The sequence below is a fragment of the Osmia lignaria genome, chromosome 7, assembly GCF_051020975.1.
Source record: "Osmia lignaria lignaria isolate PbOS001 chromosome 7, iyOsmLign1, whole genome shotgun sequence".
NCBI classification, from domain to species: domain Eukaryota; kingdom Metazoa; phylum Arthropoda; class Insecta; order Hymenoptera; family Megachilidae; genus Osmia; species Osmia lignaria.
Genome location: NC_135038.1, coordinates 10,269,654 through 10,295,575, shown reverse-complemented (window position 1 = coordinate 10,295,575; position 25,922 = coordinate 10,269,654). Strand labels below are relative to the sequence as shown.

The following is a 25,922-nucleotide window of genomic DNA, read 5'->3' as shown; positions in this document are numbered from 1 at the left end:
ATTTTACGGCCGTGTCACACTCCAGTCCAGCCGGTAGACAGAGGACACCTAATCAACCACCTTCAAAGGCACGCGTTTCCCATTCCATCCGTCTCATGATGCCGGTTTTTCTCGTTCTACTCACATGGTATTGCCATGGTCGAATCGCTCGGATCCGGGCTGTACTCCTCGTTCGGGAAATAGTCAATGCTCGAACATTCGTACTCCATACGAGAGCCTGGGAAACAAAAGCAAACGATTCGTAGTATCGCCGGTATAGCGTTCTACTATTTTTGTAAGACGTTAATCTGGAAATTGTTCAATGGCAAAGTAAACGACTTTTTCATTTTTGGTCACGAGCTCGTTGAATCGCGTGCATGCAGTGTCGTTCCGTTCAGCTACGGTTTAGCTTTATGGCTCTTTCATTTTGCATTCCATTGTCGAGGAAACAGAGGCAGACGGGTCGTTAGTTATGCCGCGTCGCGTTGTTTCTCACTTGCATACGTTACGTACAAAAGGCATAAATTAGACGTCGGAGCCGTTTTATGAATCGCGGTTACTGTAATTGCGCCCCTAATTTCTTTTGGCCAACGAAACGGTCTTAAAGACGATACGTTAAAAGGTTAGTACTAAGAAAAAGAGTAACGTTCAAAAGTAACTTATTAATTACTTTTCACGCAGATAATACTTTTATGTAATATCAATCTTTGAATTAAATTATATTGCTTTAGAAAGGTTGCGAATAAAATTGTTTGCGTTAGTGCTAAGAGGAAGTTAGATGAATTTAAAATGAAAAGAAAAAGAAATGGGGAAATGTCATTTCTGCGTCTGGAACCAGATGAATTATTCGATCTTTCTCGCGATCGTCGAAGTAAAACCTAGCTTTTTTCATTTCTCCCGCGGGTTTGAATTTAATTGAAACGGAGGAACCCATGACCTGTGAACTCTGAACGGTTTTGATGCTGGTTATTAGACTGGAGTTGGTCGCAACGATTCTGTTTTATACGATTTGATTTAACACGATCGATAGCAACTTGCCGTGGCGGGTATTATATCCTCCTGTTGGTACTAAACTTCCGTTACTAACCGGAAATAAAACCCAAGATACGTTTCTGGTTTAATACCCCGAAGAAAGTTCTATGATTAATGTGTTTGTAGATCTTCCTCATCTCAGAACTTCCATCGTTTAATAAATAACAGTCAAACTTATCTAATTGTAAATAATATTAGTAAGTTCTTGAAAGGATATTTAACACAAAATAGTCAAATTGTTGATTTTATACAGAAATAAAAAATATTTCGAATATAGATGCAAGCTGCAGTGAATATTGCAGTCATGATAATCCAACTGCGATCGGTAAATTTTATTGGAATTCTTCTTTCCATAGCGATATTTCGTATTTTACGGATTTGCTCTCGTAAATCCTGCAAATCAGTATGAAATCGTGAACATACGATACTCGTAAAGTGCTCAAAAATCTGTTTCATCGTCCATCCTGTGGAATCGAAATCCAAAAATATGAAATCAATCGACTAGTATGCACTTGTTTTATCGAACAAATGTTCCGCTCATCTGTGAAAGCGATGAAAAATATGGGGTAAAAAGTATATTCAAACGATTTTCGAATAAAATATTGTACAATGAATCTCAAAAAAGTATTGGCACGTTTCGAGTAATCGCAAGAAAGCAGAGTGTGCCAATAATTTTTACATCCATTGTAGATGTTGTAGGACGATTTGTTTCAATAATTTCTTTGGAATAAAACGAAATGTTTATTAAATATTTCATCACCGTAAGCTGTAAAATATTTCCCTCCGTGAAAGCAACATCAAGTTAGAACAGGTGATAAAGCACGCTCCTGTTTTCACCGTATTTACCTTCGATAATTATCGTTAACACATTCGAGACCAGCGATGCAGTGTACGTGTTCTACACTATCTGTTCGGTGCAACCGACGATGCACCAGATGCATCTTGTACAGAAATTAATATTATCAGCCGGTACATGCAAAATTGTGGGGCAAATAAGATCATAGAAGAGTGACATAATAATAAATCTTTATATAGCCATTTTCCTGAAACTTTATGTTATCAAATCATAACTCGAACTTTACATATGTATCGTACTTCGAAATTTATTATGTTTGTTATAATTTGCAATCCGCCATTTTGTATTAGAAATATCGATTAATTATTTATGCAGTCTTTTTTATTAATCTTTAAGCTTTGAATTGATATAGCATAAGTGTTATTTTGAAATACTTTTGTGTCATGAAATTGTGTTGGAATTTATTTCTTAGCATGTCTGACTAATTATATGTTTGTACTACTTACTGCAGGCTACTTGGTACTTATTAATACGATTTCATGACAAAACTATCTCAAAGTAGTACTTATGATACATCAATTTAAAGCTTAAAGTTTGAGGAAAATTACTATGTAAACGTTTTGTCAATATTTTTAATCCAAAATGGCTGATTCTTGATCGAAACAAACGGTAGACCAACCGACGTAACTTGTCCGTTATTTAATAAGCTAATTAACTTGGCAAATATATTGTTTTATATATAATCTCCTGAGATTAATATTCAAACTACTAAAAATTCTGAACTGATTAAAAAATATCAAATTCTACTGCATGCGCCAAGCAAGATCGAAATCCTGTTTCTGCTCAGAATTCCGAATACACTCGGAGGTGTCGTATCTAACTATCAAAGCGTTTCTAAAAATTATCCACAAGGGAGCATAAAGCGAGGACTTTTATACGCGAAGAGCCGAAGGGACTATGGGATTGTCGAAGGGGGAACGGGGAATTGGGCTGGCAGGCGTGGAACAGTCATTTCCGGTTCGTGCCGGAAGTCGGCCGTATTGCCTCCCTTCGACGGCTGAGAATCGATATTCCAGGTTCGTTGCCGACGTGCCCACTGACAGAAGCATATAACAGAAATAATAACTCGCCATTCGTGTACACTGTACACTGTTCTGACCACTGTTCAACCGTGACCGAGGAACCGGACGTAGAGAATTCTTTTTGGCAACTTCTCATTTCGATAATTTCCTCCTTCTTTCTAGTTACAACTCGTTTATACTTCTCCCAAAGGAGAATTGTTTGTTCCGTCGAGTTTTTAAAACTGCAAAAACTTTCGTGCATTGTACGCCGTCCAATTTTCGATGTTTATGAAAATATTTTCCCCTTGGCTAATAAGAAGTTTCGCCGAATGAAGAATTAAAGCTGTTCGCGGGAGAATTGTTTTTTTCAATTTACGGATTTCCCTCGAGCTTTATATGTTCTAATTTCTTCCCGTGCTCGTTAAAAATGCGAACAAATAATAAACGATTATTTATGGAAAGCGTTTGTTGATGCCGGCTTACATACCTCTCGTTTACGAGCCATTTCACGCTTTTTTATCTTCCGTAATTTTACATGCAATCGTATATTCTGTGTGATTATAATTCTTACTCATTAGCATAACATGTCAGCGACGGGTTGTTAAGGACACGTCTCTTCCATAACGAACACATTCCATAACTGGAATTAAAGGGTTAATTGTAGCACGTCCAACTTTCATTATTTCAATTAAACCATGCGTGACTCAATAACGGTGAAATGCTTATTAATATTAAAAGACTGCGAACACCGTAGATATTATTTTTATTTATTTTCTTCACCCGGCAAATATCTAGGGCCCTTGAGCTCGTAAACGTGCTAATTGATTTTAGTCAATAATAATCGATGGTGTTTAAAACTCTATTAACACGTTCGCTGAGAAGAACCGAAGTTGAGCAAATAAAATAATATTAAAAATATTAATAATTCCAGCGGGTGAGGTGTTAAATTCGTGACCCCTCCTATCCCCAATATATTAAATTCTTTCACCATGGGAATTCGATTATATTATTTTACGTCACTTTTCCATATGTAAAACGAGAAGAGTAATCAAATCTCTGATAATCAAATACGAATGGGGCGCAAGTTCCCTTTAGAAAGAAAACTTTTTCAATCTGCGAGTGTAATTGGAAAGCATATCGTAAGCATTTTAATTAAAAGAGTTTCCATTTCTTAGATCTCACACGAGCTGGAACGAAGAAGGAGAAGGATAAGCTTCTTTTTCCCCTTCGTCTTGATTTTCTGATGGGTCAGTTCAAAGGAAAGAAACCAGCAGCCACACGAGACAGCCTCGGCTCGAGATAAAGTTTACAACGAAATTGGATCACCTAATTTATAACTGCGATGGGAGAAACAGGTACGTTGTGTGAGCCCTATACCCCGGTGTGATATTATTTAACATCAGCTTGGCTAATTGGTACAAACGGGTCGGGCTACCTTGGTACATATTACCAAGACTCTAAGCCAGGCACGATTACTCTATTAAACGTCTGGAAACATTTGTCACAGAGCTGGAGTTTTAACGTCACGGCTTCGCGACAATCCATGGCCCTTTTACTCGATAACAACGGTATCCGATTCAACTGCTTCGAATCTGGAGTCACGTTCACGGATTATCAGTTTTAATGGGACGGTGTCTTCCGATGTTTCATCTACAAGGTAAGTGACTCTTTGCAATATTCTTTCTGTTGAAAGGTTCGTTATTTGGTGATTTTCGATGTACGGTCTATTTTGGAATTAGCATAGTCACTGTTATTTTATATAGCAATTAGAACCACAATTTTAATTAATTTGAAGAGAATCTCAATTTTAATTACTTTTAATATACTATAATACATTATTTATTTCTGATAGGAAAAGTTGATAAAAATTATCTATTGAATTTTTGATACAAACAAAAAGTGTTTACTATTGTTTTCGTTTTCTAAATTTTGCACCGTTTCTTTAAACATATTCTTCTAATTTATGAAACTCTTTTGTTTAAAAATTATACATTTAAATTTAATTTTGGGATTACAATTGAACCAAGGGTTAAGGATCTTATCCATAGTAAAAAAAAATAATTTATAAAAACATATAACATCAACAGTAATGTATTAGTCTCCTTTTATCAAATACACTAATAAAGACAAGTGTTAAGTATTCAACAATTTAAGAGGATTTCTAAGAAACAATGATCTCTTTAACCGAACCGTCATTATCTTTCACGCAATTTTCCTCCCTTGTTCTTTTTCTTCTGAGCAAAGAAAAATTCGTGTCCTTTCGTCCGCGATAAGAAGTTATCCGATGGTTAGATGAGGAGGAAGCTCTCCCATCGGTACTTCTATTTCTTTTTCGTTTATTTCTTTATCAGTTGGTATAGCCGGGGGCATCGTTGCTGGTAGGCGTGGAGCTACTAGAGACCGAACGATGGTGGCTGAAGCAGTCCGGTTTCCGGTGCCCTCGGTAACGAGTCATTTCCGACCCACTGTACTCGTCTCCTTTAGACCGACTCCCACCCCATTGCGTTATTCCCATCGAGAGATCTGGACCGGAATCACAGAACGCTTCGCGAATATTACCGGTTAAATGCTTTCTACCCTCGTCTCTACGGAGGGTAAATCTCAGCTGGTAGTAAGTGGATAAAAAAAAAAGATAGAATAAGAAACGTTTGCAATGGGCATTGGGGATGGTTCGTAATTGTTTCACTAGGAATATTGTGTTTTATTGATACAGGTAATTGTCTAGAAGTTATTTGTTGATCGCGATGTTTAATATTTGAAACATAGGAAGTCTGATAGAATTTAATGAGAGAAAAGTATTGCAAAATAGTATTTACAGTATACCAATTTCAAGTTTAAGATTCTATGAAAATAATTGCATAAAAGTTTCGTCGATATTTTTAACATGAAAGGTGTGGTTGCGAGTTATAAGGAACAGTGATCGATTTTGTACCATATAAAGTTTAAGTTAGATCTGGTTTATGTCATCACAGTTTGATGACATAAAAGAATCATAAAGTATCGCTTATAGTATATCAATTTAAAGTTCAAAGTTTAAGGAAAACAACTATGTAAATCTTTTATCAATATTCTTCATACAAAATGGCTGGTAGTAGATTGCAACGAACAATGACTAATTTTAGAATCTATACATTTTGAGTTAGGTCTGGTTCATATCATTATGAATTCATGATATAAAAGTATGGTAAAATGGTACTTGTGGTATATTAATTTAAAGCTTAGAGTTCGACTAAAATAGTTACATAAAGATTTCGTCAATATTCTTAATATAAAATGACGGATTCTTCATTGAAACAAACAATGGATAAAATTCATATGTAGGTTAATAAGGTTACAATTAATATAACAAAAACGAGGAAAAGGAAATAGGTACTAAATTATAAAATAGCAAAGTGAAGATATTATACAGCATAGAATATTTCATCGTGACACAGTGAAATCCTTATCACGTAGCGCAGGAAATAACGTTTCATTATATTACATTACATGTACAGTTATATATCTAATTCTGTTTCGTTCCATTGTGAGATAGCAAAGTGAAATGGCAAAACGCTTTCTGAGTATTATGAATTAAATGCCATTCTGTTGTATTCTCTGGGGAAGAGAAGCTTCTGCGACAGAAAAATTTTCAAAAGCTTGCAATTAGTTATCAAAGGTATACTTGAATAGTTCCACTAACAATAAGAATTGTATTCTTTTCTTCAAATCATTGGAATATTTTTCCATTATCTTTCTATTTCTATAGTTGAAGAAAAAAACATTGATAAAAATTCATTAGGAAAAGTATTTAATATTCAACTTACAATTAGAGGTGTGTAATTTCTACAAGCTTTCTAAATTTTTGTTCTGTTTCTTGTTGAATATTACGAATACAAATATTTACATTGTAAATGTTATATAAATAGAATGTATTCGATTGTTGACCGTAACGAAACATTTACTATGTCGAAAAACGACTGCAAATTATAGCGCAGGAATATCTTCCTAGTATCACGACTACGTTTAGACATTAATATGCAAAGCTTGAAGCACGTAGAGCTACGTGTCCAGCGATGCAGTTAAGCCTGGTCCAGCATGCATTTCGCCAGCGGTGTCGCAAACTATGGAAGTTAACAGAAAATAAAAAGATTTATAATTTTCATGCACGAGGAATAAGTAATACGTGGTGGTGTGACCGCGGAATTAATGTTCCTAGAAAAACAGGTAGAAAAAGGATGTTTTATTATAGCCAAAGAGAAAAATTCACAATATGAAATGAATAAATGTATAGAGTATAATTTTAGATAATTTTTCAACTTTTTATTTTTAGAGAAATTGCAAAATTTTTTTAACGGTTTCCTTTTTAAACAGAAAAACATTTATTAAAAAACATTCATAAGATTTTCAAAAAAAAATTAATTCTTATAGATGTTCTTCTGGCCTCTTAAATAGAAAATAATAGTCTCAAAAAATTATTCATGAAACGAAATTTAGGAATCAAAAACAGGTTAAAATAATCAGAATATGAACATACTTCATGATTTCGCGTGGGAAATTTAAAAAAAGAGTCGCGACGTGCAAATTCCAGCAGAAACAGACACTATTATTCAGCCATAAGGGTCCCACGTATTAAAGTCTGGCTAGAACGTTACTCCTGGGATGTCGTAAGTCTTGTCGGTTAAATATTCAAGAAAACTACGCAAAGCGGCTATGCAAAGTAGTCAGAGCTGGGAAATGGGCGACGATATCTTCAGTCGTCGAAATGAAGGATCTACTTTTTAATAGTATGATTTTGCTGGTGGTAGACTGTAGAAAGCTGCCTGATAAAGTGGAAGTAAATATTCTAATGGAATTAAACTTAATCATTTAATTCCATTAGGATAATGTGTGCAAGATGAATAGTCACTAATATTATAAAGGACACACAGGATATTAAGAATATTTATAGGGAGGTCGAAGAATTTTGGAATATGTTTTGGAGATACAGAAACTAAAAATTAATTTTCATAATGAAAAAGTAGATATTTTAAGAATATTTTATGCTTTTTTCGATCATAAATCTTGTGTCTTACTTTATTTTTAAAAAACAATGGTAGGAATTTGTCAGTTTTGAATTTGATAAATGAAAAAATTATTTTCATCAAGCTAAGAAATATTAAAAATCATTAAATTTTTCTGAAAATAATTAGATTTTCAAAAAAGCTTTGATTCCTTCTCATAAAATATTGAAGTAGTACAAAATTCATAGAGCAAGCGAGTCGTTAGCCAAAAAGCAGTAGGTACTTCCTGTTTCTGAAACGACTGCTCGTTCTGGTCAATAAGCAACGTTGCTTGTACATGTGATCGTGGCTTTTACTTCTTGACACGGTTCTTGGCTTGGCAAAAAGCTCGAAAGAAGCGAAATTAAATTCCTTTAAATACGATTTTCTTCATGGAAGTGCTTAGGTGCACTTCTAAAGAAAGTCCCAAACAATTTTCAGCCTTTCCGACGATGCATCGTTTCTTTGAGAGTTTTACAATTCCCGTTTATCGTTTTCGTTGTCGTTTCCGTTTCTACTACATGTATCGTTGTTCGGACACGATGCATGAAACATAAACGTATCGGCTGTTACTAGATCGCGAATTTTATAAAAAAGATTGGTAATACCCTTTCGTAGCAATGAAGTTGATTTAAAATGGCTTTAGAGATAAAAAAGTGTTTGTTATTTTATTCTATGGAAAAATTGATAATAAAAGGCATTTTATATGTGCATCATAATACTTATTTGAGCATTTATTTTTAGTCGGTTCAATTGCTACTCATTAATAATTCATTAATCAATTACTTAATTACCATTTAATTTTATGGACAAAAATTCTTTTTTTTCCTGTATGGTTTTTATTAACATATTTTTTTCTTCAAAAATTAGTAAATAAATTCCTCTTGGAATAAATATAAATAAATTCCCGCAGTGTCAATGAAATTAAAAATTCATTTTCCTTCCTCCTCGTCCGAAGAAATTACTCGATAATAAAGTTGTTTTTGTTTCCAAGTTAATCTCCGTGACTCTTTTTATCGTTATTTTTCTCCTGAACTTTGTAAGCTGATTACGGTTTAAGCTGATTCCAGCAATTATAAGAAATGTTATATTCTGTTTACGGAAACGACGAAACATTAAGGCGAGTCTAAGCTTTTGAACATTACGGATTTTGATAATATTTTAATACCAGTGACATTTTACACCAAACATCAGATTTATTCGTGTTCCTTCTTATAAATATGCGATGATTTCCAACAATAGTGATGCCAGAAAATGTTTAATCAAGAATGACGAGTTAATTAATCACCATTCTGCTCAAATTCTTATTATGCCTTCAAAATAAAAAAAATATATTAACTGAAAAAACGACAATAGTTTTCACTTCAATGGTAAAATAAGGGGTGAAATTAAGCGTATAAAGTGAACCGGAAGTACTCACTTATGGCAACGCAGACCCTCCAGAGACCGCTGTAGGTAACTTTGCTGTCAGGCTCCGCAGAAGCGTTCGATGAAGTTTTCGGCAGTTTCTCTTCCGTTAGAAGCCACTCTCCCGTACTGATGGCCACTGTGACAACGACCAGCGATAGCATTGCAGAAAGACCGGAAGCAATACCGAGACCACCACCACCGGCGTTATTGCTGTTACTACCGACAACTACACTGCCACCAGATGCACCGGTAACAACATCCCCAGCATCAGCACTTGAAGAACCGGCACCGCCGAGGCTGTCGCAGCACCAACAACAACAAGACATCACCACGTGCCGCCCTTTTGTCATGGGGGCATCCCACCACTAATAATGACTACCCTCCCTTGTATTTCTCCTTTTCTATTTTATTTGAAACTGAAGAATTTTCTTCTATTTTTTACCCACTGACAAGTCCGCTTTGAGAAACTTCACAACCTGAAAAATTCATCCAGCTTCCATGAAAATTTCTCTATTTTTTATAAAGTCGAAGATCGAAAAGTTGGCAGTTTGGAAAGTTCATCCGATTTCGACGAAAGTAGAAATTATTGCTCTCTTTATTTCAAGATTTCTTCTTACATCGTTATTTCCAAAGTTATGGATGGAAGTTGGAATCGAGGTCGATATTGGAAAAGTGGTCGGTACTGGATTCCCGTTCCGTTAACACTTTTCATCGATAATGCAGTGGAGGTAACGGGAACAGCTTATTTCCAGCAAAGTCTTCTTTCTTCGCTGTATGGTTGCAAACTTCTCTCTCTATCTTCTTTTGTCGTCTTCGTTGTTTGAAAAGATACGCCGAAAAATTGATCCGTGAAAGCCTCCAAGAGGATCCCTATAAGCAGAGCTATTGGTAAGGGATAGGCTTTCAGGCTTAGCAGCGCCGAATTGTTGATAAAAGATTTCAGAAAGCAAAAAGTCGATCTTTTTCGACAGATTCTTCACAAATATTTCTATCGTTTCAGTTGATCGTTGTACAAATAAAATTTATTAGTACACTCAGAGAAGTTTGCGTTTGAAATATCGTACTAGAAGTTGTCCACATTGGTTGACGTATTCTTGGGTTAGGTTTAAGGAACTCCTCGAAAGCTCCTGAGAGTCGCATGGCCTTTTGGCTTTCTAGAAGTTCGTACCTCGAAGTTCGTCAAGGTAGCGGCAGTCGTCCTTTCTCAAACTCTGCAACAGAAAGCGTCAGTCTAGCTAAGATTTATGAGCTACGTGTGCTGCTGTTGGTCGAAACATTTCCGGAATTTAAGATGCATTAGCTGGAATTCGTGAATACTCCGACCTGGTACGTTGGAAAATTTAAATCCGACACCTTGCAATTTTGTCGATCCACGTGAAATTCATTGGAAATTAATTCGTATTCTCGAATAAAAGTTTTAAATATTAAAGCTTCGATGGGTATGCAGTTACCTATATAGAGCTTACGATGCACCCGATGCAATCTGAAATGTATGCACCCGGGTTGTGATGCAATTAAAACGGAATTAAAATTTCATCGATATCTATCTGGATCCTCGAAAGTGTATCGAATACACAGTAGAGCTGAAAACAAAAGCACAGATCATTATGATACTGGAATCCGAGGGCGGTCCATGAAGCGTGCAAGAGCCCTGTAACAGAGGGCCGCAAGAGCGTCAAGTGTCAAAGGCTCGTTGGATTATCATGCCCTCTTGAGTTAGTCGACTCGGCAATGCTGGAGGATCCTCGACGGGGCATATTCTACATAGCTTTCAGCCAAGAAAAGAGACGACGAGGATTTGAAGGACGGATACAAGGGAAGAGACCTCTGTCGTTCTAATCTCACGCGTACGTCGTTAATCTCTTAATCATAATTGAATCGACGTATCGGCGTATAGAAATGGAATTTTCTAAAGGCTGTGGCTGGTATGAATTTCATGGGGGTTCCTATTAGCTTAATCCTTGAACTCGCCACGGTTGGAGCTTTCTCGAATGCCCTTTGGATCGCGACTTTTCATCAGGCGTTACCTTCTTTTCCCCCTGCCGCCCACTTTTAACCCAGACTCTTATCCCGTCGAGGATTATCGAAGCTCAGACTAGTACCATGGTCGGATCTTTCGATTCGTTCGCGGTGGAAGTCGATTGAAACAAAAGAAAAGACCGTGGAATTGACGTACATTGAACTTCAACATCCGAGAGCCATGCTATATTTCGATTTAGGTCTTTAGAAGGTTGAATTTTTGAAACTGGCATTTTGCTTAAAAAAAAAATGCCTACGTGTTTTGTTGCATCCAGACAGAACTAAATTTAATTTTTGAATCAAGTTTATCAACCAAAGGGCCCTCGAAGATTTTATAGCCCCAGAAATCTCAAGAGGGTCGTAAAAATCTATTTTCTTTTTATTCTATATTTTTCAACTTATAAAATTCGATAGAAATCATTACACATCTGTATCATACCCTATTCGATCATCGCGTACTATGTTTAATTGGTGTTGTTGAAAGCATATCGCAACTTTGCTCGATGTAACTCATCGAGGACAAAATTCAACCATTCGGATGGAAATACATGGCTCCCTGTAATTTCGTTTCAGAATTATTTGGTGCGGGGAAAACTTCCAAAGTAATGTTCCCAGGTGCGGCTCGAGGGTGTGTGCAGTAACACGGGTGTCTGCTCACAGGGTGCGAATGCGTGTTGCGGTTTTATCGGAATATCGTTGGATAGAGAGAGAGAGCGATCGAAGTTCCCTAGACTGGTTTCACGTGGCAACACGTGACTTCTAGTTTCTACTTTTCAAGTGGATGCTTGATAGTCGAGTGACTTTTCCGAGTTACGAGAGCCGTTGCTGGATACTCGGTCGCTAAACTTGATTGCAAAGTTCGCGTAAGAAGACATCGAGAGCTTCTGTCCCTATCACTTCGGCGTTTCGTATTACTCCTCGCACCGTATGATTCGATTAGTCACATTCGATAGCAGTCTGTTGGAATTCGGTCAGTGTAATTCAAACAGGAGAATAATGTTGCTACTGTTCTTCACATTATAGTTTTTTTTATTTTTTATTTGAATTTTTAGTTCAGTGATTCTTTCATCATTTTTAATTATTTGGGTTGTTAGTAAAGTTATTGCAGTATTTCGTGTATTACATTGGATGTACAATTGAAATTGAAGTAAGAAAGTATATAAAATTACTTCAAATTTTCACGTGTACAATATTGAAGGATTTTCCAAGATAGACGTGTTTCTCGTCCCACATTTTCATGCTTTATTTTCTTTACGTGTCTTTCCGAAAAGAAAGACGTGCTACCTTTTTCCCCAACAATGGTATATACCAAACAAGAGAGTACTTACATGCTTTCATATAGACGGTGTTGGAAAAAGTTACAACTAAATTTCTCGTTAAAAGGAATAAAAAGTTTTAATAAAAGTGGGTGCTTAAATTCTTTTAAATTTATTTAATTTATTTGGTGTTCCAGAGATTGAACAGTTACGTAAAATGATTCCGTGGTGTATGTGCATACAAATAGTCGTAAAGTTTCAGAAAATTTTGCTAAACTTTCATGAAAAGTTCTTTTCAAAACTGAGAATTCTTCGTAAGATTCGCGCAACCTACTTCGCGGAAAACGTTTGGCCAGGCTATAAGAAGCTCCTGTACTGTAGTGCATCATGAGAATGATTCAACTTCTTAATCTGAGCCGTTTGAGATGCAAATGCACCTTCTTTGCTCTTTTCGCGTACTTTAAAGTAGCATTTCCCAAGCTTCTTTTAAGTTAGGATCAGTCACGAGTTGAGAATTGGTATGCTTCGCAAAGAGAAATCAACTTTCTCTTGGAATACTAGATTTTTGTTTACAAAGCAGCAAACATGTTTCTATTAACATCCTAACTACTTCATTTCTTATAAAATTCTAGTTGCAATGTATACTTTCGTTGAAAAAAAAAATTTTACTAAAAATTTTAGCATATACTGAGAATAATGAAGATGCCTCTTCTTTTTCTTAATTGGAGATTTATTTTTAAATGGTCATGGTAATTTCAAATTTAATTTTAAACGGTATGAAATTTAGAAGATGAAAATAATATGAAATAAGAAATTAAATAAAAATTTGGGCTCTTTCTATGGTCTGTCGTCCGAGAGTTAAGAAGGAATTGATTTGTGCTATAATATTTTTATCAGAGAAATACATTTTCAGATATATTTTCCATTTATTATACTACAAACATTCCATTTAATTAATATAAATTTACCGCCTCGTACGGAGCGATTGATAAATAGTTTCGTTTATTTGACGTGTATCCTTGTAACGGGAAACATTTCCTCGCCGCGACGAGGGTCCATTTTTCTTTTCGAGAAACTAGTTGGAATCGATCGGTGGTGCTTTGCAGAAAAGCTTCGTTAAGTACGGATAATGAAGCAACGATGAGGCGGAACTGCGGCAAGCGCAAGCAGAGCTGCTCACTCGCGAACCATGCGGTTGAAGAACAAGTAATCGTGCAACCGGTATCATTGCAATCACGTCATTCGACTCTAATTGCAATCGGTTTTCCCATTATTCATTACAGCCACCGAAACAAGGCCATCGTTTATTGGAAAAACGTTCCAACTGGGGACCATTTTACGAGGAAACCTTACGAGGAAGCTTTCTTCCTTATCAATAAGAAATCTACAAATCTAATATTTCAGTTTCAACGTTCAGATTAAATATTCTGTGCGCCTTCTATTTTTTAAATTTAAGACTTACTTGTTTATTTTTATTAAAACAATAGTTAGGAAAGCGTAATACTATTAATAATTTAATAATTCGTTAACCATCGAAGCACGGACCACGGAGAGGGCCTCAATTTTAATTTAATTTCGTATTTCATATGATTTTCAGTTTTTTAATTTAACTCGTATATCTTTCGTAAGTTTAGGTCACGACTGACTCTACCTCTATTATTTAGCAAATTTCTGTAGTCGGTCATTAACGAAACTGTGCTCGTAATAAATAGCGTAAGTCCATACCCGAAGGAAAGGAATAATTCAAACAAAGTCGAAGCTTTTCGCTTTGAACCTTTGAAAAATAAAATCTTGTTTCGTAATGAGAAACGTCATAAAATAGAAACATCTGAATTAATGCAATCTTTTGAAGCTTCAACGCAAACAAGATGTAATATAAATTATAATATAATGCTCCGGAAGATGCAGTTTCTCATGGAATACAGGTTCCATGTTTTTCAATGTGAACGTGATAAACACGGTATCGATTTTGCGTGAAATCTACACGAAATTAAACTACTCCATGAGCACTCAATTTCAAACTTTACATCGTGTTAAAAAGTTTCAACGCTGAATAGATTTTCAGATCCATTAAAACGCATCTCGATCACGATACTTGATCTTTTTTATTCCATAATACACCGTATGATATTTTGTATTTCACGTTTCAGAAGCTTACATTCTGTTCTTCTTTGACTAGCTTCTAATTAATCGGATTATGAGTAGCGTCAGCGAAATTGATTTTTGCTAAAGGAAGCTGAAAGCACTCATCCTTTTCACCGAGGGAGCCATTGACTGCCACCTCTTGCCACTTTTCTTTTTCTTTTTTTATGGACTATCAGAGAGACTGAAAACGGTATAATCCGATCTTGCTTACTCGAAAAGAAAATATGTATCGAATGAAAAATTATTATTAATAAGATTGAATATCTCTGCAACTGGAAAAAAACTTGTTATAATTAGGATTTAATTTTGGAGTTCGTGTTAGATATTTAATTTCTTTTCTATGAGGTCACTTTTTAATAATTTTGAATACTTGAAATTATTTTTGCAATATTGTGATGTTCCAACTTTTTGAAAAAGCTTCCATTTTTATACCATTTTACTTCCACTCGGTTGAGTATTTTTCGTTTTCCTTTCCCTTTCTTTTTCATGTTTCTTTTAATGAAAAATATCGAGAGTGCGGCACGATGCCAGACTTTTACTCTCAGATATTTTTAAAGACGGTTTTCAGTACCCATTAGATGAATATTTTCTTTACAACCGGGATCAAAGAACTAACACACCTTACGGGTTAGTTTATAATTTCAAAAAACTTTTCAAAATTATTGTGTTGTGTATTATACTTTGAAAAATGGTAATTTAGTAAAATTTAAAATCAGAAATTACAAAATAGGTATTTTATCGTTTACAAGGAAGGTAAAATTAAAAGAATCATAAATTCTATGAAAGGTGCAGTTGTGAAAGTGTAAACACAGACGTTTCGTAAAGAAAATATGCAATCGAGTATTCTGCAATGGCAACGTTTACATTGATCCGTATTTTCAAGAGGGCTTTTCTATTCAGGTGATATTTTTGGTCGTCGAAAGATTCTGTAGTCGACCCGACAGGCGTTGAGGTCAACCCCCGAGGGTTAACGTCGTCCCCACCATTTATAATCGTGTGTGTCCGCACACGGAGAATTTCTGTGAATCAGGAAAGGTTGAAAATTTATTGAGATCCCTGTAAGACGGGTAAACGACCCGAGTAAACTTGCTTCTCGTCGAAATTTAAAAAATTCTCTTCTATCAAAGGAAAAGATCTGCGCTAATTTAAATGACGTGGCATAATAGAATGATTGAAATTATTTTCTACGTTTAATTTGAACGCTCGTTTTGGAGAACAGAGTCTTTGTAATAAAATTGTTCAGGATATCTATTTGTCCCGAATGCGACAGTTTTGTGGTACGATGTATAGGAAAGGTTGAAATAAATAAGGTGACTCGTACAGAAATACAACCATCCATCTTACTGTTTTTAATCCAAAGGCAAGTTCTTTGTTATTGCTCTGTAAACCATCGTTGGATGATAACAAATTGCAAAAAAGTTAGGAATTCATGTTCTGCTTTAAGAATATTACAGAACAGGAATACAATTTTTAATAAAATTTAATTTATTATAATTGCAATTATTCAAGCTTTCCATTTTCCACCTCATCCAATTAGTATTATTTTAACACTATTTCAAATTTGGTTTTCAATTTTGTGTTTTTCATTTATTAAAACTCTCACACAAATTAGTATGTGAAAGGATTAATTTTTGTATTTAGAAAAATAGTGCAAAAATCTTTTGCCAAATTTCTCGTACGTTGCACAGTTATCTATACATTTTTGTAGTATATCCCAGGTACTTGGTAGCAATTTCTCCTTAATGGTTTCTGCATTCAAATATCACGTTGGTTGACAAGAGTTTCCACACAGCCAGTGATGTATTATGAGCGGTCCCTGGGGTTCGATACATTTACCTTCCGTAATTGTACGTACACTGGCGTGGAAAAACTCAAGTATACGAATAATTTCAGCGTAAATTACTTTTCTCTTTGGAACACCACACTTTAGTTAATGAGAAATATGATCTACGAGCTTACAATGAATGTTACATTTAATCAGATATTATTTCTAATTAACACTTTGATCGATTATAAATTCTTAATTTCCTTCTGTATCAAAAACTTTTTAAAGAGATATTTATATAATAATATGCAGTCGCTTATGAAAGAATTTGAATTTTTGTATTAGAAGTTATTCAAAAATCATGCTGAATTTTAATTCATATTTTTGTATGTTGCGTTCAGTGAATGTTGTATGAATTCAAGTACCTCGTTTGGTCGTCGAAAGGTTCTTGAGCTTGTGGCAGGTTTACTAAGGGCCAACATTCTCGTCCCTGATAATCATTCTGCTGCACGTACGGACTTCTATGCGAATGCAAAAAAACGAAAAATTTTTCTGAACGATCCCAGTTTGAAGGACTTCCTCACCGACCTATGTAACAACAGTTTTGCGAGTTCCGAGAGAAGTTAACAAGCGTAATTACATAGAAGAGAAACATTCGAAAGTTTTTAACCAATACTCGCACTCCCGAAAGATGCAGAAAGATTGTAGCATCTGTCGATTTCATAACAACGAAATCTTGCGACAGAAAAGGGTTCGAACGTTCTCTTTTAATCCATTAATGCCCAGAAAATCGAAAATATATTTCGGTAATAATTAGTTTCCAATGATGGTTTTTCTCGTTTAATACTCAGGATAGTTATGGTTTTGCATGATAGGCTTCGAGATAATTTTACAAGTCAAAGTTTCTGTAGCATGCGAAACTCTGTGTGTCGATATCGGGTCGGAAGGGTTAACGATCTTCATGTAAGGTTCTTAACCCTCTATCTACTATACTTACCCATCATTAAGCCGTTTACTGAGGGAAAGTTCAACACGTTTTCTTTGGTAAATGACACAACAATTATTATCGAAAAAGGATAAAAATAGGTAACGGTAACGAAAGGTTGAAAGAACTTTTGTAAATGACAAAATCATATTGGAGAATAATCGTGTATATAACCCTTTTCGAGCTGGGAAAAGGAGAGTGCAGGAAACTCGATGTTTTATTGGTAAAGAAGAAGAAACAGAGAAGAGTCGCGGTTCTGTTCATGGGTCATGAATTGTAAAGCGTCGCTGTTTATATTCAGACATTCGAGCCGGTGTGGCCACGTCGTTTCGTGCCAGCTTCCGGAAAGCGATATCAAGAGAAAAGCGAAGCGACGACGTTAAAAAGGATCGCCGAGCCTTGCTCAAGAGGGATCCGGCATTTTAATAAATTGAAATTCAACTGCGAAACGAAGGCGGAAAGCGTTTCGCTGCACGACGAAAAGGGACCCCACGGCTCGGGAGGGTTCGGAAATTCCTCGATATATAGATTAAAATACCCACGTTCTGCTCGATTTACTTAGGAACGAAGGAAGGGTCGATTCGTTGCTTTCGATGTTTCGAATCTAAATTCGAATCTTTACCCTGAGCTTACTGTTTCTTTTCTTCTTTAGACATTTTATAAGGATTACACAGGATGAATACTGATATAAGTACTTACAATACTATTCATATTATTAAAAAAAAAAATATAGCAGGTTTCATAAGTTTTCATAACTTTTTAATTAGTAATTAATCCTTAATGAGTGAAGTGTGGTCTATCATACCCTAATTGAAGGGTTGCATGCAAAAACCAGACAGCTCCATTTTTACTAATTTTACAGAAATTACAAAAAATTTTGCAACTACAAAAATTTTATTCTTTTCTTGGAATTTTCTGTAAAAGAATAATTATAAAAATATTCTGTAAAAGAAAATTAAACAGCCATTTGATTGTCATTCTGTCATTAAAAATTTTGTTGTTCCTCAAAAACCACCCCACCTACTAAGGGTTAAAATTGAGTAGTTTAAGAGATATTTTAATTTCAATTTTTTAAAGTTGAAGTATATCATTTCTGAAGTATATTTTGGATATAAGAATTTCAGTTATGTAAATTTAATTATTTTCTAGTGTACTCTACGTCTTGTACATAGTATATCTGTACATGCAGAGTATATTAGAAGTGTACTGTGAATATTAAAATAACCATGATATGCAAACTATGTCGCTGAGTATGGATGTTAAACACGTCGTAGAATGTGCTGTTCCGTGGAATGATGTTCGCGTTAAGTATCGCAACGTGGAAAATTGTTCACGTGGAACGTTGTAGGGGAGAATACTACCAGGCAGAATAATGCGAAGCATATTTCATACCTACCCCAACATTTATTTCAAGCAAAGATTTTATTTTTTTCTTGGAATTTTCTAGTCTTAGCGGTGATAAAATATTCAACGCTACTTTTTTACGTGGTTGATTTATTTTAAATTCGGAGCTTTCATAATTTTATTATAGTTTGATTTGAGAGGTAGTGGGAATAAGGAGAAGGATCAATAAAAATTCTTGGATATTACCAGGGCTAGAAGGGCCAAGTGTGTGATTCAGGGTTGGTGAGTAATTAATCCAAGGGTCGTACGGGTAATTATGTACAAAAAATAGAAAATTTTCAGTTAATTTATCTTAATCTAAATGCAAAGTATAAAAATATTTCCCAGCCTAGAACGATATCAAACTTTTAATCCTTGAATAGCGGAGCCTGGGTCAATTGTAACCCTTTACGGAGCATATATAAGGATATTAATTTAAAGTTAAATGTATGATTTTTAAACGAAAATGTTTCATATATTGGAACAATCATTTTTAATGAAAGAGGATAAAATTTATAAAATGAAAATAATATGAAATACGAAATTAAATTACAATTGGCGCTTCTTTCATAGTCCGCCGTCCGAGAGATAAAATAAATATCTACAAAATTTAAGTTTTTCAAATGAAAATTGTAATTAATGCCTCGTATAATTAAATTCAGTATTATTTTCCAGAATTATTTGCCTTTTATAAAAAATATAATCATTACATTGTGTAACGATTTAAAACGAAAATGAGATATTGCAGTATTATCTAATATTTAAAAAATATCATAAGCAATTAGAAACGGAATTTGAAAGCGTGTACGTTGCGTCAGTTCATGTTTGGAACACTTAAATTAGTTTTGCTCGATATGGTTCAACTTTTGTGATACAACTGCAGTGACCAAACTAAGATAAAAGGAACATAATTAAGTCTACTTTCTAGTATTCTCAATTCAAACTTGCATTACTGTGCTGGAATTTTTCACATAATGCATAATTATTCTGCTTTCCTTTAAATTGTTAATTTAACGAACTTGAAACAACATCACTTTGCATGTATATAATGTTATGCATTTGGAACTAAATGGCTAGTGAAAATGTGATGGAAAATAAATTTTTCAATTTTTGTAATTAATTTTGCAATGTAGAGTTGGTAGTTTCTTTAAATATATCAGTCCATTCGCATGCAGCTGATGGATATATGAATCCTTCACATTTTTGCGACTTGGCGAAATCGAAAAGTAAAGCTTGGAAGTACAAATGATCTATCGAACGACAGATCGCGTATCGAAAATCCATTAAATGGATACGTAGCTCGAGTTGAAAGAAGAATAAAAACTTCAATCGATGTCTCGAGCAGGCAACGTTGATTCGAACAAGTGAGGATCCTTCTTTGATCCTACAAGAACTTGGTATCTTTGCAATAATAACAAGATAAATTGCTTTTGATATATTGATTACACAGGTTATAGCAATAAATGTAACTTAACACTTGCTTTTTTACCTTATTATTAGATACTCCGTTAAATACTGATTACTATTCAAAATTAGCAATTTCAGGTAATAATTTTTTTTTTTAATTGCAAATGCATATAAAATTGCATAATTTTATATTTTATATATTTCACCTCTTCAACTACCATATCATATGGTCACGTCAATTTCTATAAAAATCCACCTCCCATATGACTAATTGTAGAAATGTCTCTACTTGTCTAATTAGAAATACTTGTATTAGGTACTTGAGACTATAAATCATCGACAAATTTCCACTCGAATTAGCGAAGGTGTTAATATCATTAGAACTCCTAACACTTCATCTACCGGTGTGCTCACTTTTATGAATGAAATGTTACGCTGATAATGGTTTCAATAAGTAAATTAGAAGTGTTCCTAGTAAATGTGTTAACGTCTGAAAAGAAAGTCGATTGTACGGGTACCCTGATGAAGGCAACGATGTTGGCGAATGGTCTGTTATAAACCTGCACTCAACGGGGGCATTAGCTAGAAAGCTGGACTTGTTCTGCAATTAATAGCTAGAGAAGAAGAAACGCTCGTGTTAATTGAGATAAAAGCTGTTCACACGTGTACTGTGTTGCACAGCTGGTGTCAAATTTTCTGTCCACTAATTCGTTCTTCAACGCGTTAACTGGGGATGATGAATTAACTTGTCAGTAAAATAAGAGGCATACAAAAGATTAGAAGAAGAATATTATTGATGAGCTTTTACTATGTTCAGAGATAATTGTATTTATTTATTTAAGATGATGATAGCAATTTTTATAACTTGCACTACAAAACAAACATATTTTAATATTCAAAATTGTAACAAAACTTCATTTAATAAATATCCAAAAATGGTATTTGATATTTTTTAAGAAAATTGTTTTTAGGGTCTCTGGGGTAACTTTCTTATTGAATATTGAAATATACTTTTCGAATTGATTGAAACGCTGAAATTCTAAGATTCTGTCAGAATTATGCAACTAGTGATCAAGTTCCCTGTAGTATGTTTCCGTAGAAATTTCTCAAAGCGAATTGCACGCTGATTTCACGTCGATAAATAATACTGTTGATTACACAAGAGGACGGAGGTACTGAGAAGTTCCAAGGGGAAGGAGAATTCAATATGCACAAATCTGCCTTTGAATTCACAAGGATCGGATAATTCTCTTTGCCCTAGAGTTCTACGTCCATTAATGGAAACGCCGGGAATTCCTTGGTGAAACTGAGAAAATTCTTTCAACTCTTCGCTACGTTCAATTCCTTTTTATGATCCTTCCACTAGATCAATCACGAAATCGAAAGAAGAACACCCTACCGAAACCACCGTTAGCTTTTTCTTAAAAAGTCATTGATAAAAAAAGTATTTAATTAAATTTCTCCTCGCAATTTTAACAAAATCTTTCTATACAGATTATTTCAATTTTGTATTCTTTTATTTATTTATTTATTTATTTATTTTTTTTTTTTCTTTTAATACTTGTACACACTAGTTACCTTACAGAGGATGTTCCCGGCCACGATTGTCATCTATGCTGGCAAAAGGAGAATGAATTTTATTTCCGAGTACCGCTCTAATTTCGGCCGTACAAATAACTTTTCAACGGTAAATGGAATAATGAGAATTGTGGCTTGCGATTTTTCTAGACTGAAAGCAGACTTTCTGCCTGCTATTTATACGTACGCGTGTGTTCACATATGTACAGCGTGCTTCCGAGTGTTCGTGCAAATAATTTGGTGGTTCGTGTAATTGTTTGAAACTAATATTATTTTAGGTTCATAATTTATAATTTTGATATAACATTTTTGCATAATTTTGATTTGGAAGAATTCTATATTTCATCGTCGTTTGAAATTTTTCCTCTACAGATTGCCATAATTTAATTAAAATCTTTCATTCTTTCTCTTTGTTTAAATTCAATGAAATAGGTACTCTTGTTTCATTTCCATCACATTACTTTGCGTATTTGTTCTTTCTTTTTTGATTGTAATGAATTTTAATTAAAAATTTCTGTTCTTTCCCTTTATGTTGTGCGTACACTTCTTTTGATCCCAATTGTAATGAAATCCCAATTGTAATTCCTGTACTGGAATTAAATATTTCGCAAAACAGTGGGCAAAAATTTCAACACAAAGTATACATTCAGATTATTTTATTTACCTGGCGATTGTTTCGCGAATTATTGTAAAAATATCACAGAACATTTCAACATCCTTTTTAATCCATACTATTTTTAAAAATATATAAATAAAAAATATTCGTTCTGTCAGTAACAGCTTGTATTTTTCAAATTTTGTGGAAAGAAATTTGAACAGTTCAATATTGTTTAAAATAAAAGTTTCGTGGCCATGATTTTTTCTCATCAAGGCTCGAAACTTTATTTCAGAAGGGAATATCGTTTGCATGAAATTTCGAAACAAAAAAAAGTTTCGAGATGTGTAGAAAGAAGGAAGAAACTATCTGCCAATGGCATCGAAAAGCAAACTTCGACAATTGCCAAGTTTTGAAAGTCGCAACGTTCCAGTAATACCAATTGAAATGCCTCGACGAAAATCCATTTGCAGTATATCATGGAGCTCACATATCACGTTAAAATTATCGATATCACCGGCGAGATTTACTGTACCTTAACAGCAACTTGGAACTGGGAAAGTTATCTTTCGAAAATTCGAAGTAAGTCCTTTCGACGTATCAAAATGGGGAAACAAACGAGAAAAGAAATATGCTGATCTGATAATTCATTTTATCAGCTGTGGAAATAATTTTGTAACTTAAAGAAAATTAAATTAATGGATAGTATTTAATCCTGTATTGGACAGGGTACGTTTAATTCTAATCTTGCTGTGATCGTGAGTGTCACACAAGCTCTTGAAATAGTAATGAAAGAAAAAGGAAAGGGATAAGAAAGGAGGAGGGTGCAAGACATTGGTGAAAGAATCGACGATCGAAGATTCGCTGGTTGCCTGCTAGAAGCGGTATGTTCTTCAAACATACCTGAAGTTCCTCGACGAGTTCTCTACGCTTGTTCCCAACACCGTGTTCAATTTCTTCTGTACGATGTAGACTGTTCACGAGGAGCGTTAACCCTTTGCGAACGGAACACTTTTAAGCCTGACACGAAATCTTCATTATTTACAATAAAATCGACAAAAAAGGATTGATATGAATTTGATATAAAAAGTTTCAATTGTTTGCTTCTTGCAAATTATTTGCAAATCATTTTGCTATCTCATAAAAAATACAATAGATCATAAAAAGAAATTATCTTTGTGATTTATGCAGAAATGTTGCACTGGATAATTCAAACTGCCATGAACATTAATTTTAAAACACTATATCAAGATATTAAGGCTGCAATGAAGAAAAAAGATATATTAACAATCACTATAAATTACTTTCACAAATATTCTAGATCCCATAATTAGATGTTGGGAGATTCTGTTAATTAATGATTTTCATAAAATTCTGTCTGCTACACATTCTTACACAAGTGTCAATTGCACATCCCTTAGTTGTATAAGGCACAAAAACAATTCCAATACTTTTTTTTTAATAAGAATTTTAATAGTTGTCCCCTGACTTTTGGACAGAAGTGCATATACTCTCTCTAAAAATTTCAACGTTACTATGACGATTTTGTTTGGACGCGTATACGAGTCAATCGTCCGCAAAGGGTTAAAGATGCTGTCTCGCGCGCGCACCTGCGATCATCCCTTTTCTCTTCTCACCCCTTTACTCTCAGCACCCTCCACGATCACTGACTGCAGCAGCGAGTGCACACGGCGCTGCGACACTCGCAGTACCGCGCTTCCTCGATCGTTAACGCGAACTCGTGTACCGAGAAGCAACACTGAAAGTCCCGAGCGAGATGAAAACGGGCTGGCACATGCACACACACCCCCCCTCCACCCTTTTCGACCTGAGCAATCCTTTCCACGGTGTCGAAGGATCGCGCAGGTAAAGAACGTTGTTCTCGTCGAACGAGCGTACCTGCCTGCTGGAAGCGACGAATTCGACTATCGGACGACGCCCGTCGACAGCGCAGCACCCTCTCGAAAGCGCGGCGAGACGCGCGCGCATACACGCGGGAGAAACGCACCGTTATCGGGACGAAGACGTGCCAAGGATAAGGGATGATTCTGGACGCGAAACAGAGAAATCAGTGGATCCTTCTTTCCGCGGAGTAATGACTAATGATAGACCGCTGGACGACGACGAAAGAGATAATAAGAAAAATAAAGACTTCCTTAGTATTCTTTTTCTTTTATGAAAGGTACAGTGCGTGCATTACCTTGATGAAGGTAGCTTGGAGCATAGAAGAGGAAGAAGTTTAAGAAGCTTGTGGTAATTTCTGTGTAGAAAGTTAAGCAGGTATTTCCATTTGGAAGAGTCATTCTTAGGATTAGAAGTTAATGGAGGAAGGAACTTGAAATCTTTCTAGTTCTATTAATTATATTATTTATTAATTAATGCAAAATCGCTCCGAATGGATATTCGTCTATCTAACTTTTTTACTCCGGGAGAAGAAATCCAAAAACGTGAAAAATTGCATAGAGAAGAATGGAAAGGAAGAATGTAAAAGGATTTGTCTACAATCCGTCAGACGATTGTTTCTCCGAAAGATTCAGGATCGATGGAGGTTCTAGATATCACTGGTAATCTCTAGGATAGAATTCTGGGTATGGAACAAAGGGACGAGAGTTCGTAGTTTTCGTGTACTCTACCGAGCGAGTACAAGATATAAAATATTATATATTGGATGGAATAATAGAAAGGGAGAGCGTGTGTCGTACTGAAAAGGAAACAATGAAAGAAAGACAAAGATGTATGTACGTGTTTTAGCAGCATGCGTGATGGTTGTATGTACACGGGAATAGAGAAGGAGGAAAAGGGAAACGAGCTCAGTGCGCGTGACTGTAAGAGTAAAACCACCACCGAGCGTTCATCCTGCAAAAGCGTTTGTACGAAAGTTCTACCCCCTGGAATCCCTCCATCGAAGAGTTTCCTAAGCCACCGATGTCGAAGCAGGAGGACCTTTGCGCAGTCTCCAGATCGAACATCCTGCCATTGAAAGCACGAAAAGCACTGACGTAGACCAAAGGAGGAAGGTCTTCTACAAGGATGAAACATTCCGACACGTGGGGTTTGCGGAACTTCTTGTCGATGAGATTTCTCGGCAAACGTGACTGTGGAAAACGAAGAAACGAGTTTTGAAATTTTAGTGAATAGCCTTAGCCACTTCTCATCCCGAACTTATTTTTATATTATTAATGTTAGGATTTTCGGATTTTAGAATCATAGAATCTTGAAGTTTCAGAATTTTCTGATTTTCTAATTCTCCAATTTTTTAATTTTTTAATTCTCTAATATTCTAATTTTAGAATTTTAGAGGAATCTAATCAGACCTCCAATTATACTTATGTTGATTATGAAAATGTATAAAAGTTGTAAATAACACAAGTATTAACAAGGACTATGGAGAGTCATAATTTGTGGGATCAGCAAAATTTATATTGAAATAAATATTAGCTATATAGAAATAAACTTAATAAATATACAACTTTATTTTCTTGTTTCAGAAAGC

General features: G+C 35.0%; 1 protein-coding gene across 4 annotated transcripts in view; it reads right to left on the bottom strand.

Moving 5' to 3' along the window:
* Window positions 1-24,318, bottom strand: part of Stg-1 (stargazin related protein STG-1) — a 31,352-nt gene extending 7,034 nt beyond the window's left edge. For 2 of the 4 annotated variants that reach the window (XM_034324921.2, XM_034324924.2), the window contains exons 1-3: window positions 23,333-24,318; window positions 9,307-10,507; window positions 125-217 (exon numbers count right to left, since the gene is read on the bottom strand). In XM_034324921.2, the coding sequence (XP_034180812.1) occupies window positions 125-217; window positions 9,307-9,646 (433 nt within the window). In that variant the 5' untranslated portion in view covers window positions 9,647-10,507; window positions 23,333-24,318. Of the gene's footprint in view, window positions 1-124; window positions 218-9,306; window positions 10,508-10,747; window positions 10,833-23,332 lie in introns of those variants that run through there. The other 2 variants (XM_034324922.2, XM_034324923.2) reach the window with 2 other exon arrangements.
* Window positions 24,319-25,922: the final 1,604 nt, after the last annotated feature.